General features: G+C 45.2%; 1 protein-coding gene across 1 annotated transcript; it reads left to right on the top strand.

The window, feature by feature from the left end:
- The first annotated feature begins 3129 nt into the window (after positions 1–3129).
- Positions 3130–12480, top strand: LOC142184133 (cytochrome P450 2A4-like). Its single transcript, XM_075258859.1, has 9 exons — positions 3130–4200; positions 4275–4437; positions 5151–5300; positions 5763–5923; positions 9495–9671; positions 9976–10117; positions 10574–10761; positions 11005–11146; positions 12103–12480. Exons 1-9 carry the CDS (start codon positions 4021–4023, stop codon positions 12285–12287), a joined length of 1488 nt encoding a protein of 495 aa, XP_075114960.1. The 5' UTR covers positions 3130–4020; the 3' UTR covers positions 12288–12480.
- Positions 12481–14890: the final 2410 nt, after the last annotated feature.

Below are 14890 nucleotides of genomic sequence, written 5' to 3'. Positions count from 1 at the left end.
ATACATACATAAAAGGCACCGTAAGGGTGCATTCACACTACCGAACGCCGGCGTGTATCACAGCCGTACACGCCGGCGTTACAGCAGGGCTGCCGGACACTTCCTATTCATTTCTATGGGAGCCGGCATGCGAGCGCTCCCTATAGAAATGAATGGAAAAAAGCAGTCCATTCATTTCTAAGGGGAGCGCTCGCATGCCGGCTCCCATAGAAATGAATAGGAAGTGTCCGGCAGCCCTGCTGTCACGCTGAAACAGAACGTGAAACTTACCCAGCGGTGCAGGGCGGGCGGGCGGGCATTCAGGCCTCCTCTGCCTCCGATGTTCCGTCCTTCTCCTCCGGCGCTCGCTGATAATGGCCTGGGCGCATGCGCAATATCATAATGCTTCTACTGCGCATGTGCCCTGGCCATTATCAGCTTGCGAGCGCTGGAGGAGGAGGACGGAACATCGGAGGAAGAGGAGGCCTGAATGCCCGCCCACCCTGCACCGCTCGGTAAGTTTCACATTCTGTTCCAGGCTTTTATTTTAAAACGGGGGGGGGGGGTAGTTTAATCTAACTTTTACGGTTGGGCTCTATCAGCATGATTTTGCTGATAGAGCCCCTCCTCGCCTGCCGAGCGCTTCCAATAGAAGCGGCTGGCACGTGGGGGGTTAAGCGGCCGCTGGCAAAGTCTGCCTGACGCCGCTTTCAATAAGATATAATGCGCACCGGACTGCGGCTTATAGTCCGGTGCGCCTTATATATGAACCGAGACGGACTATAAGGCGCTCATGGGCAATGCGGCTTATAGTCCAGTGCGCCTTATAGTCCGTAAAATACGGTAGGCTATGTATTATGCAGGTAAATGCCCGGATCTCGCGACAGCTAACAACGAATTAATCTTCACGCTAGGCTAAAGGACCCGAGATGACATCATCACAGGTCCTTGGGGGCACACCTGGGTATACTGCACCTATACAGACATGTACCAGAGCCGAGACATGGGCTCAGGCGGATCATCGTAATTGCATACGTATACGCAGGTCGTCGCGAACAACAACAACACGGATGAAGTCATGGGCAAATGCTAGTAGCAACTAAGAAAGAATAAAACTTCATTCAGTTCTCTGCTGGAAGTGATGTTGATAATACGGCCCGACTGTGGATGAAGGACACGAGGAGGAGGCACAGCATGTAGACATAACAGGCAGAATCAGCTTTTTGTCGAGGCGCGGGACATATGCACCTATCCTGATAACGTGATAGTTCCTTTGGTAGGTAGAGAGATTTCATGCTCACAGCTGATAAGTAACACCCTGTCTCCCTGGATGGCTTCAGACTTCTTCAGGCAGATAGAACACGTGACACGTGACGCATCAGCACTATTGTTCCTTAACCACAAAACTGTCCCAAAAAGTGAACCCTCTTTCATCGCAAGCCCTAATCTTTCTTCATACCGCTGTCACGTGTTCTATCTGCCTGAAGAAATCTAAAGCCATCCAGGGAGACAGGGTGTTGCTTATTCTCCATACAATCTGCCTCTCTTGCCATGCTTCCTTAACTTGTGGAGGGGGATGGTAGGTTCCTTGGCTGTAACAGAGTCCCACGTGTCCACAGTAAAAGAAGATAAATACCAGTCAGCCAACCGCAGGCATCTTCCAAGCATAAACAATAGATGCCAAAACATTTCCTTGAAAGAAGGAGTCTGCAATTTCATGCAAGTTTCTCCTCCATGCTTTGGCTTTCTCTCGTAGTCCTTTCTTCCATTATCTCATGGAGGGAAGGTAACAAGGCTATAACAAATCCTCCATATGTACACAGGAATTCCATTCAGCCGACTGCAGGCGTCTTCCAAGCATAAACAATAGACATAAAGAAAATAGTCTGCAGGTTTTTTTCCATTCCAAATAGTTAGCTATTCAAAGTGCAAGGGTACTTGAGTAGAGGATTTTTGAAGATACAGAAAGAGTGAAAAAGGAAAGATAAGAGATAAGGTCACTCTCAGTTTGGAGCCTTTGTATCAGGCGGCCACTCACATGTTGGTTTTTTCTGCACTTGCTCAAAAAGCAGAAACAAAAAAACAAACAAACAAACAAAATGGATACTAATGGATACTGACTAACCTGTTAGTTTTTTTAATGGATCCATTAAATGGACATTTTACAATCTAACACACTTGCATTAGGCGGGTTCACACCTGCGCCCGGTCTCCGCTTTGTGGGTTTCAAGTCTTCTGCCTGAGAAACTGGACAGGAGACGGAAGCCCAGCAGTCAGTTTTCACACCTGTTCAAGTGAATGGGTTTGCAAAGTGACTGCCTGTGAGCGTTTTGTGTCTCTCCGAGGCGAAACCGTTTTTTTATTTAACCGGACACAAAGTCCTGCATGTCCCACTTTGTGTCCGGCTTAAAAGCCAGATCTGGTTTGGGCTTTTCTACACGGAGAACTTGGCCAAACTTCCTGTGGTCTTCAAAACCATGTTAGACTGCAAGGAATTAACCAAACAAAACAAAAAACAAACATGTCCTATCATTTACATCAGGAGAACAAGTTGATCAATAACTTTCCACGCGTTTGCAGAAGACAAGTCAACCCAGTTTATCAACTGTGTTCACCTCTGGAGTAAACTCAGACCAACCTCCAAAGATCAAGAGCTGATTCAGCAGTCACGATGCAGACACCAGACTGAATGATAGATTTCTCTTTTCAATATATTTGCAACAACATTCTGTCAGATTTACTGTAATTTCCAGTCTACGTTTGGACATTTCTAAAGAATCCAGAGCTCTCTTCACACTTGTGTTATGGATTCTGTGCGGACACAAAGCTCTGTCAGCGCCGGCTGTGGAAGAGGAGAAGACCAACCAGTTGCATCAGCCAAATGGACACTAACAGGTAACGCATGGTAGTTATTTTGTTGGGTGGCGATTCCACCGACTGTTCCAAGAGTTGTTGTTCCTTTTTCCAATTTTCAGTAACAAACTCTTCTGAACCCTACTTAGTTGATGTTATCGTGTCCATCATCTCCATGTTACAACATGAGGCACAATGTCCACGTTCTCCTGCCCTGCAAAGAGCTGCGAGGTCACAAGACAGGGGGGCTCTACCCATTAAACTGGGCTGACCTGCTCATCGCGCAAAGCCAATCACAAAATTGTCACCATTTCTAAAAAACAAGTGAATATGTAAATCTCCCAGAACTTGGAGAAATGTATTCTTAGCCTAGGAAGTATAAGAGGAGCAATGTGAGCTGTTCTTATCCTGGGATACTTGGAAGCTTTCCAGACGTGACCTTACACATGACCTCTGCTATTTATTATGGTATTTACATTGCGTTATGTAATATAATTGTATCTGTGCTTGCACTTTCATCACATCCAAGCTGAGCTCAATGTGACCTGGATGATTGCCCTAATCCTGGTGATATATAAGTACAGCAGGACATTGTGCACAAGGCGCTGTAGTCACCGGGGAGCCGGACATAGTGCACGAGGCGCTGTAGTCAGTGAGGAGCAGGACATTGTGCACAAGACGCTGTAGTCACCGGGGAGCAGGACATTGTGCACAAGGAGCTGTAGTCACCGGGGAGCAGGACATAGTGCACAAGGCGCTGTAGTCACCGGGGAGCAGGACATAGTGCACAAGGCACTGTAGTCACCGGGGAGCAGGACATTGTGCACAAGGCGCTGTAGTTACAGGGGACCAGGACATTGTGCACAAGGCGCTGTAGTCACCGGGGAGCAGGACATAGTGCACAAGGCGCTGTAGTCAGTGAGGAGCAGGACATAGTGCACAAGGCGCTGTAGTCACCGGGGAGCAGGACATAGTGCACAAGGAGCTGTAGTCACCGGGGAGCAGGACATAGTGCACAAGGCGCTGTAGTCACCGGGGAGCAGGACATTGTGCACAAGGCGCTGTAGTCACCAGGGAGCAGGACATAGTGCACAAGGAGCTGTAGTCACCAGGGAGCAGGACACAGTACACACAGCGCTGTAGTCAGTGAGGACCAGGACACAGTACACACAGCGCTGTAGTCACAGGATGGCTCTGAATATTGGAGCAACGCTTCTCCTGGCCACTGGAGTTGCTCTACTCATATACCTCATTAAATGGTGGGGAAGGATCAAACAGAAGGACCTACCCCCAGGACCGACCCCTCTGCCCGGCCTGGGGAATATCCTTCAGATCAGCACCTCAGAACTACCCCGGTCTCTGATTAAGGTAAGTCCTTATTTCGTAGCTGTCTCGGGGCGCTGCTCATGCACTTTTTGATGATATTTTCTCGATCTTTGCAGCTGAGTGAGACGTATGGACCGGTCTATACCATCTACCTGGCAAACTTTCGGACCATAGTCCTGATTGGGTACGATGCGGTGAAGGAGGCGTTGGTGGATCGCAGCGATGCTTTCAGTGATCGAGGAGACACCGGATCAGGAGAGTTTTTTAATAAGGATTTTGGTAAGTCGATAATGTAACTGAATAGAATTACAATGAATGGTAATTTCTCGATTATTTCAATGTGGATTATTCTATAATACTGAGCACGGGCCATACCATGTCATATTTGGCAGTCGGGGGGGGGGGGGGGGGGTGATGGCTGATAGAGAGAGGCATATCTTTGGCAGGATTTCTGTCTATTCCAGTAGCTCTCGGGTTAGTCATTACCTAATCTGTTTCCAGGTTATACTATCAGTAGCCTTCTGGACCTCCTTATCTAATATTCACAGTATCTATGTTATAAATATTTGTTAAGACGTGTAAATATATTTAAGAGAAGTACTATCTACTGCAATTTTCACTCTAGACATAGTCCAAGAGTTGCCAAATCTTTAAGAATTACAACAATGCATTACAATAGGAGATAACACCCCTGTAGGTAACACTCTCCCTGACCCATCATTACATCACTACTGGCAATAGATGATGTCACAGCTTATCTATTCCCCCTCCCTGTTCTCTGTAGGGCTATTTGTGGGAATTGCTGACATAGTCCCATCACACAGACCACCTAACTATCGCAATACCTTCATCTCTAGAATCACTAGAACAATAAAAACTTTCAGCTCTAGAATGAAAAGTCGACACAGGAGTGCGGGGCCTGTTACATGTATCAGAGATTTCTTCTGTCACTTCTTGAGCACAGCAAACAAACTCCTTGCTTTACCTTACAGGGGTCATTGCAAGCAATGGAGAAAGGTGGAAAATCCTTCGTAGGTTTTCGTTGACAACTTTGAGAAACTTTGGAATGGGAAAGAGGAGCATTGAAGAAAGAATCCAGGAAGAAGCCCGATGTCTCGCTGAGAAATTTATGAAGGAGAAAGGTGGGCAGAATTCCAAAATATTTGTCCCTTACTCCTTGTAGCTTAACCGTCTGCACTTTAACACTAAGAGGACTTCGCTCTACTGTCCCGAACAGTATATAGACATTAAAATGCAAGTCCTGTCTCCTGACTAGGTTGGGATCCGTAGTTGGGATTTGGGAAGTCCATCCAATATACATTCTGGATTGGCCTGTGCACATGGAGCCTAATGATCATTTCTCTGGACTGCTCCATGAACTTGCATGCTTAGCCTGGAGAAATAAAGACATGGGCCTGGTGAAATCCAACATATCTGATCTTTATTCCCACCAATGACTGCGAATAGGGAGACCAATGAGCTGCCTAAATACTCATCAGATCAATAGCTGATCTCCTGAAATCAATGGCGACCGCAAATGTCAACCTGACGTCTATGACCAGTATCCTATTGTACAGTAACGACCACTTTATATTAAATAACAGATAATCCAATTGATCCAACACATATAACACGACTCGCTGTATCCAACGTCATCTGCTCCGTTGTGTTTGCTGAAAGATTTGACTATGAAGACCAAAAATTCCTGACTCTCTTGTCTTATATTCACGAAATTCTTCAGTTGTTCAACACCCGTTCTGGGCAGGTAACTATTTCAAAATATCTAGAATATGTATATAGGTGCAAGATAATTGGCAAAAATGAGAGATATGCAAATAATATACATATCCATAGTTATTGGGGGATTGTACAGGCTGGGTGAGTGGGAAAAAAAAACAAACAAAAACTCACCTGTACCCAGTTCTCCATTGTCTCCCAGTGCTCCATTGTCTCCCAGTTCTCTATTGTATCCCAGTGCTCCATTGTCTCCCAGTGCTCCATTGTCTCCCAATACTCCATTGTCTCCCAGTGCTCCATTGTCTCCCAGCGCTCCATTGTCTCCCAATGCTCCATTGTCTCCAAGTGCTCCATTGTCTCCCAGCTCTCCATTGTCTCCCAGCTCTCCATTGTCTCCCAGTTCTCCATTGTCTGTCAGTGCTCCATTGTCTCCCAGTTCTCCATTGTCTCCAAATGCTCCATTGTCTCCCAGTGCTCCATTGTCTCCCAGTACTCCATTGTCTCCCAGTTCTCCATTGTCTCCCAGTGTTCCATTGTCTTCAAGTGCTCCATTGTCTCCCAGTGCTCCATTGTCTCTCAGTGCTCCATTGTCTCCCAGTACTTCATTGTCTCCCAATTCTCCATTGTCTCCCAGTGTTCCATTGTCTCTCAGTGCTCCATTGTCTCCAAGTTCTCCATTGTCTCCCATTTCTCCATTGTCTCCCAGTGCTCCATTGTCTCTCAGTTCTCCATTGTCTCCCAGTGCTCTATTGTCTCTCAGTTCTCCATTGTCTCCCAATTCTCCATTGTCTCCAAGTTCTCCATTGTCTCCCAGTGCTCCATTGTCTCCAAGTTCTCCATTGTCTCCCATTTCTCCATTGTCTCCCAGTGCTCCATTGTCTCTCAGTTCTCCATTGTCTCCCAGTGCTCTATTGTCTCTCAGTTCTCCATTGTCTCCCAGTTCTCCATTGTCTCCCAGTGTTCCATTGTCTTCAAGTGCTCCATTGTCTCCCAGTGCTCCATTGTCTCCCAGTGCTCCATTGTCTCTCAGTGCTCCATTGTCTCTCAGTGCTCCATTGTCTCTCAGTGCTCCATTGTCTCTCAGTGCTCCATTGTCTCCCAGTACTTCATTGTCTCTCAGTGCTCCATTGTCTCCCAGTGTTCCATTGTCTCTCAGTGCTCCATTGTCTCCAAGTTCTCCATTGTCTCCCATTTCTCCATTGTCTCCCAGTGCTCCATTGTCTCTCAGTTCTCCATTGTCTCCCAGTGCTCCATTGTCTCCCAGTGTTCCATTGTCTCCCAGTGCTCCATTGTCTCCCAGTGCTCCATTGTCTCTCAGTTCTCCATTGTCTCCCAGTTCTCCATTGTCTCCCAGTGTTCCATTGTCTTCAAGTGCTCCATTGTCTCCCAGTGCTCCATTGTCTCCCAGTACTTCATTGTCTCTCAGTGCTCCATTGTCTCCCAGTGTTCCATTGTCTCTCAGTGCTCCATTGTCTCCAAGTTCTCCATTGTCTCCCATTTCTCCATTGTCTCCCAGTGCTCCATTGTCTCTCAGTTCTCCATTGTCTCCCAGTTCTCCATTGTCTCCCAGTGTTCCATTGTCTCCCAGTGCTCCATTGTCTCCCAGTGCTCCATTGTCTCTCAGTTCTCCATTGTCTCCCAGTTCTCCATTGTCTCCCAGTGTTCCATTGTCTTCAAGTGCTCCATTGTCTCCCAGTGCTCCATTGTCTCCCAGTGCTCCATTGTCTCTCAGTGCTCCATTGTCTCTCAGTGCTCCATTGTCTCTCAGTGCTCCATTGTCTCCCAGTACTTCATTGTCTCCCAATTCTCCATTGTCTCCCAGTGTTCCATTGTCTCTCAGTGCTCCATTGTCTCCAAGTTCTCCATTGTCTCCCATTTCTCCATTGTCTCCCAGTGCTCCATTGTCTCTCAGTTCTCCATTGTCTCCCAGTTCTCCATTGTCTCCCAGTGTTCCATTGTCTTCAAGTGCTCCATTGTCTCCCAGTGCTCCATTGTATCTCAGTGCTCCATTGTCTCCCAGTTCTCCATTGTATCTCAGTGCTCCATTGTCTCCCAGTTCTCCATTGTCTCCCAGTTCTCCATTGTCTCCCAGTGATCCATTGTCTCTCAGTTCTCCATTGTCTCCCAGTTCTCCATTGTCTCTCAGTGCTCCATTGTCTCTCAGTGCTCCATTGTCTCCCAGTACTTCATTGTCTCCCAATTCTCCATTGTCTCCCAGTGCTCCATTGTCCCCCAGTGCTCCATTGTCTCCCAGTTCTCCATTGTCTCCCAGTTCTCCATTGTCTCTCAGTGCTCCATTGTCTCTCAGTGCTCCATTGTCTCTCAGTGCTCCACTGCCTCCCAGTACTTCATTGTCTCCCAATTCTCCATTGTCTCCCAGTTCTCCATTGTCTCCCAGTGATCCATTGTCTCTCAGTTCTCCATTGTCTCCCAGTGTTCCATTGTCTTCAAGTGCTCCATTGTCTCTCAGTGCTCCATTGTCTCTCAGTGCTCCATTGTCTCTCAGTGCTCCATTGTCTCTCAGTGCTCCATTGTCTCCCAGTACTTCATTGTCTCCCAATTCTCCATTGTCTCTCAGTTCTCCATTGTCTCCCAGTGCTCCATTGTCTCCCAGTACTCCATTGTCTTCCAGTGCTCCATTGTCTCTCAGTGCTCCATTGTCTCTCAGTGCTCCATTGTATCTCAGTGCTCCATTGTCTCCCAGTTCTCCATTGTCTCCCAGTACTTCATTGTCTCCCAATTCTCCATTGTCTCCCAGTGTTCCATTGTCTCTCAGTGCTCCATTGTCTCTCAGTGCTCCATTGTCTCTCAGTGCTCCATTGTATCCCAGTACTTCATTGTCTCCCAATTCTCCATTGTCTCCCAGTGTTCCATTGTCTCTCAGTGCTCCATTGTCTCCAAGTTCTCCATTGTCTCCCAATTCTCCATTGTCTCCCAGTACACCATTGTCTTCCAGTGCTCCATTGTCTCCCAGTGCTCCATTGTATCTCAGTTCTCCATTGTCTCCCAGTACTTCATTGTCTCCCAATTCTCCATTGTCTCCCAGTGTTCCATTGTCTCTCAGTGCTCCATTGTCTCTCAGTTCTCCATTGTCTCCCAGTACACCATTGTCTCCCAGTGCTCCATTGTCTCCCAGTGCTCCATTGTCTCCCAGTACACCATTGTCTCCCAGTACACCATTGTCTCCCAGTGCTCCATTGTCTCCCAGTGCTCCATTGTCTCCCAGTGCTCCATTGTATCTCAGTTCTCCATTGTATCTCAGTTCTCCATTGTCTCCCAGTACACCATTGTCTTCCAGTGCTCCATTGTCTCCCAGTGCTCCATTGTCTCCCAGTGCTCCATTGTCTCCCAGTGCTCCATTGTCTCCCAGTGCAGTCATGTCCTGATGGTCCATGGATCAGACGACACAATGTTTCATCGTAGTCTGTAAGCAGAGAGTCACACAGGAGCTGTAGACGTTAAATGGTAGATTTTTAATCAAGACCGTGGCCTGTACTGTCTTTATAAAGTCGTTGAATTGTGGAGGTTTATAGTGAATATTAATATGACCCTCAACCAGGAGAAGACGATTGATAACGATGATCTGTTTTTTTATCTAGTTATTTAACATGTTCCCGACCATAATGCCCCACGTTCCGGGTCCGCACCAGAGGATCTTCAAAATGACCAACAATCTGAAACAGTTTATAAAGGAGATGATAAAAACTCACCGAGCGACCCTGGATGAGAACTGTCCTCGCGACTTCATGGATTGTTTCCTCATAAAGATGGCCGAGGTGCGCTCGCTTGTAGATAATAAGAGCAAAAGCATTTTGGGGGGGGTTAACATGGCAAGAAAAATTCAACCTTGAAAATAAGAATTGGAACCAAACCCTACTAGTGGTTGCCATGGACATTGCACTTTCTATTTCTGCTACGTTTGAGGAGGAGCCTGTACGGCGGCCGCGACCTTCCCTTCTCTTTGAGTCCATTGAGTGAGAAATCGCATTACACATTTGTCATTGTCTTGTTTTCTACATAGAGTTCATGTCACTGCGACAATTTTTGTTCATCAATATAATAATACATTACATTTTTTAGGATAAAAAGAATCCGGACACAGAATTTCACGAGGAAAACTTAGAAGGGACAATATTGGATTTATTCTTTGCCGGAACGGAGACAACAAGTCTGACCCTGAGATATGGTTTCCTTATACTCCTGAAATATCCAGATATACAAGGTAACAGCCTCATGTGTATGTAATATTTGTTTATTTATTATTATATGGGGTTGAGCCGATCTTGAGATTTCAGGATTGATTTTAAAATCTGATTTCCGATCATTTTACTGCAGATCCCAATCGCACAACCCTACTCAATGCTTCTCTGTGGGAAAAATCACTTTTAGGGTTGAACCGATCTTGAGATAACCTCCAACCTCGATCCCGCTGGTAAAGATCGGGATCGGAATTCTAATCGTGATCGTGAAATTTACTCGATCGCCCATCAGAATCCGATCTTTTCCGATCCCGATCGCTGAACCCTACTATTGTAGTTTTGTTTTTACGGTGTTCAGCGTTTTGATAAATATGACCTGGTTTCTGTATTCTATTGGTTTGGACGATGTGATGGATACAGTTATACAATGGGATTAGAATGGTAACAATGTCCTTCTTTCTGTGTGTTGCAAATTTCAGAGAAGATCCACCAAGAGATTGACAATGTAATAGGCAAAGATCGGAGTCCATCGATAGAAGACAGAAGTAAGATGCCCTATACAGAGGCCGTGATCCACGAGATCCAGAGATTCGCTGATATTGTTCCTTTGGGATTGCCCCATTCTCTTAGCAAGGACACGACCTTCAGAGGATATCACATTCCTAAGGTGCAGTATTGTCGTCTTCTCAGCTTCTTGACTAAGCTTATCACAGGCTCCTGTTCTTTATGATGAACACTAACCAGATTTACAACTCTTTAACTAAGTATGGTACCTGCAAAGACAGTACCTTCAAGGGATATCTCATACTGAAGATGGGCTGATCCTTCATCATCTTGCTTCCATTCATTTTCGGTGACCAGATCAAAATTCTCTAGACTTACTATACATATTCTATATGTATACTTTCAGGGCACCATGGTGTTTCCAATCTTGACCTCTGTCCTTAAAGACCCCAAACTATTCAAGAACCCCAATGAGTTTGATCCTGGACACTTTCTGAATGAGAAAGGTTTCTTTAAGAAGAGTGATGCCTTTATGCCATTCTCTGCAGGTAAGCGCGTATTACTTGGCTATATAGACTTGATATGGTTGTAGTTGGGCTTCATATTCATTTGGTTTGGTATATAAATATCTTTTGAGGATCTTTTATTTTGATATGGTTGGTGGATAAAACCAGGTTTAGGAAGACCAAAAGGTGACTTGATAGGATTATTTTTTGCCTTGTCTCTATATACACATCGCATCGGGGACCAGGAGCCTTAGGGGGCCCATAAGCACCGGCATCAGTATTGAGATTACATCTTCCCTCTGGCCCATAAGCTAAGGAGACCCACGGATCATCCGAACCACATTAAGGTTGATTAAACTCCTTAACACTAGGGTTGAGCGATCGGGATCAGCTGGAAATTGAGCGAAAATCGGATTTTAAAAATGATCCTGAAATCTCAAGATCGTCTCAACCCTACTTAACACCTATAGCAATCACTAGGAAGAATTTGCTGTAGGGATAAGATAGGGGCCCCGGACAGAAGATTGCATTGGAGCCCATAGACTTTAGTTACTTAAGTAGCAATGCAACAAAAAAATCTGGTTATACATAAGTAGCTTGGCATGTGGAGGCTTAAAGGGGTCGGCCACTTTCAGACCAATATTGACAAACTAATGTACAATAAAAAGATAGACAATTGTCCTATATACTTTCTGAATCAATTCCTCATGACCATGGACCGTAAATCACATGACCATGGTCAGACTTTTATCCTCTAGAAGGAACAGATTGAATGACAGCGAGCCGAGATCTTGAAAACTTTGAGGAATTGATACAGAAAGTCTATTGGAATATTGTCTATCTTTTTATTGTACATTTGTTTGTCAATATTGGTCTTAAAGTGGCCGACCCCTTTAAAAAAAGATATACAGTACCTGCATGGACATGGTCATGTGAGCTCTCTTTCTATAAGATATCTTGGATTGGTATATATGTGTTTGCTCATTCTATGTACCCAGGCAAACGTATGTGTATGGGAGAAGGTCTGGCTCGTATGGAGATCTTCCTCTTTCTAACCACGATACTCCAAAAATTTACCTTGGAGCCCACAGAAGATAGAAAGAACTTGAGCATACGACCAGTGCCCAACACCAACGCCTCCAGACCTCCTTCATACCGGATGAAAATGATCCCTCGTGTCTGAACGGGGAGAGACTTCGTGCTTAAAGGAACCTAGAAAGTTTCTTAAAGTTCTAAAGCTTACAAAATAAGAACTGCTTTGTTTATCCACTATCTTACTTTATTCAATTCTTTGTGGCCACAGCCCTTGGGCTTATCTGCTCAAAAGTCAAGTGATGTATCTGCTGCTCTGAGGGGGGAGGGAGGAGGGGCTAAGTGCAGGGAGCGAGCCTGGAGGGAGGAGGGGCTAAGTGCAGGGAGCGAGCCTGGAGGGAGGAGGGGCTAAGTGCAGGGGAGCGAGCCTGTGTTTCTAGCTATTCCTGTGTCTACACCACGTGACCTAGGTCCTGCTCTCAGATAGGGGAGAGGAGCTGCTTGCATTTCTTCTGTTCTCCCAGTTATCAGGCTAGCTAATACAATTGTGTTCATTATGGCAGAGACAGGCAGTCTCTGTATGTAACACAGAATGGAGTTGCTGCTGCCTGTACTTCATAGTCCAATATGGGTGGGCGGAGCTACACGCAAATTTGGGGGTGGAGCTAAACAGCAGGTTGTATGTGAAACCCCGCCCACCAAATGATGCAAGAAACCAGGAAGAAAGAAGATTTTACAGCAGTAAAGACTGATGAGTGTGTGAGGTGGGAATACCCCTTTAAATAAACAGTAATAAAACATCAGTCTGTCCTCTGTCTCTTCTCTTGTATAGTGTATATATTTTTCTTGCTTTGTTAGTATGTAGTGGTTGAGCTAATCTCCGTCCCGATCCGGTGGAGAGGGGGGGTATCATGAGGAGCCTGCTACTAGTACTTTCATTGAAATTTTCATCATGTTCAGCTAATAATCATGAGAGTAAACCAATGAACTTGCCAAAGAGCCTGCCGAGATAACCAACCATGAGAGTCATTAGGTAAATATACCCATGATAGTCAACTGATAAACATGCCACGATTATCAACCAATGAAGATGCCAATGATCAACTGATCAACTTGTCTGTGATAGTCATTGTGAAGAACATACCCATGATAGACAACAGATACATGAAAGTCAACGAATGCCTTTAATAATGAACCAATGAATAAGACTCTAATAACAACCAATGAGCAAGAAAACCAATGAGCATGCGTATGATAGTCAACCAAACAACACATCCATGACATTCAACCAATGTACATGCCAGTGAGAGGTAACTACTGGATAGTCAACCAGAGAACATAAGCCAATGATAGTCCATGTCCTTGTACATTCTAGTATATCAAGGGACCGCATAGTAGGCGTTGACCGTGCCAAAGACCGTCAACCAGTGACCATGTCCATGATATTCATCCAGTAAACCTGGCCATATACAGTCCTATGAAAAAGTTTGGGCACCCCTATTAATCTGAATTATTTTTAGTTCTAAATATTTTGGTGTTTGCAGCAGCCATTTCAGTTTGATATATCTAATAACTGATGGACACAGTAATATTTCAGGATTGAAATGAGGTTTATTGTACTAACAGAAAATGCGCAATATGCATTAAACCAAAATTTGACCGGTGCAAAAGTATGGGCACCTCAACAGAAAAGTGACATTAATATTTAGTAGATCCTCCTTTTGCCTCTAGTCGCTTCCTGTAGCTTTTAATCAGTTCCTGGATCCTGGATGAAGGGATTTTGGACCATTCCTCTTTACAAAACAATTCGCGTTCAGTTCAGTTAGATGGTCGCCGAGCATGGACAGCCCGCTTCCAATCATCCCACAGATGTTCAATGATATTCAGGTCTGGGGACTGGGATGGCCATTCCAGAACATTGTAATTGTTCCTCTGCATGAATGCCTGAGGATTTGGAGCGGTGTTTTGGATCATTGTCTTGCTGAAATATCCATCCCCGGTGTAACTTCAACTTCGTCACTGATTCTTGAATATTATTCTCAAGAATCTGCTGATACTGAGTGGAATCCATGCGACCCTCAACTTTAACAAGATTCCCGATGCCGGCATTGGCCACACAGCCCCAAAGCATGATGGAACCTCCACCAAATTTTACAGTGGGTAGCATGTGTTTTTCTTGGAATGCTGTTTCTTTTTGGACGCCATGCATAACGCCTTTTTTTATAACCAAACAACTCAATTTTTGTTTCCAAAATGAAGCTGCCTTGTCCAAATGTGCTTTTTCATATCTCAGGCAACTCTATTTGTGGCGTACGTGCAGAAACGGCTTCTTTCTCATCACTCTCCCATACAGCTTCTATTTGTGCAAAGTGCGCTGTATAGTTGACTGATGCACAGTGACACCATCTGCAGCAAGATGATGCTGCAGCTCTTTGGAGGTGGTCTGTGGATTGTCCTTGACTGTTCTCACCATTCTTCTTCTCTGCCTTTCTGATATTTTTCTTGGCCTGCCACTTCTGGGCTTAACAAGAACTGTCCCTGTGCTCTTCCATTTCCTTACTATGTTCCTCACAGTGGAAACTGACAGGTTAAATCTCTGAGACAACGTTTTGTATCCTTCCCCTGAACAACTATGTTGAACAATCTTTGTTTTCAGATCATTTGAGAGTTGTTTTGAGTAGCCCATGATGCCACTCTTCAGAGGAGATTCAAATAGGAGATCAACTTGCAATTGGCTACCTTAGATACCTTAGA

This window comes from Leptodactylus fuscus, chromosome 11 (assembly GCF_031893055.1).
Source record: "Leptodactylus fuscus isolate aLepFus1 chromosome 11, aLepFus1.hap2, whole genome shotgun sequence".
In the NCBI taxonomy this organism is placed as follows: Eukaryota; Metazoa; Chordata; class Amphibia; order Anura; family Leptodactylidae; genus Leptodactylus; species Leptodactylus fuscus.
The sequence above is the reverse complement of the archived record's forward strand: the minus strand, read 5'-3'. Positions and strand labels throughout refer to the sequence as shown.

Coding starts and splice junctions, on each gene's coding strand:
- LOC142184133 (XM_075258859.1), top strand. CDS start 4,021: ATGGCTCTGAATATTGGAGCAACGCTTCTCCTGGCCACTGGAGTTGCT. Junction 4,438..5,150: donor GTTTTTTAATAAGGATTTTG/GTAAGTCGATAA, acceptor TTTACCTTACAG/GGGTCATTGCAAGCAATGGA. Junction 10,118..10,573: donor GAAATATCCAGATATACAAG/GTAACAGCCTCA, acceptor TGCAAATTTCAG/AGAAGATCCACCAAGAGATT.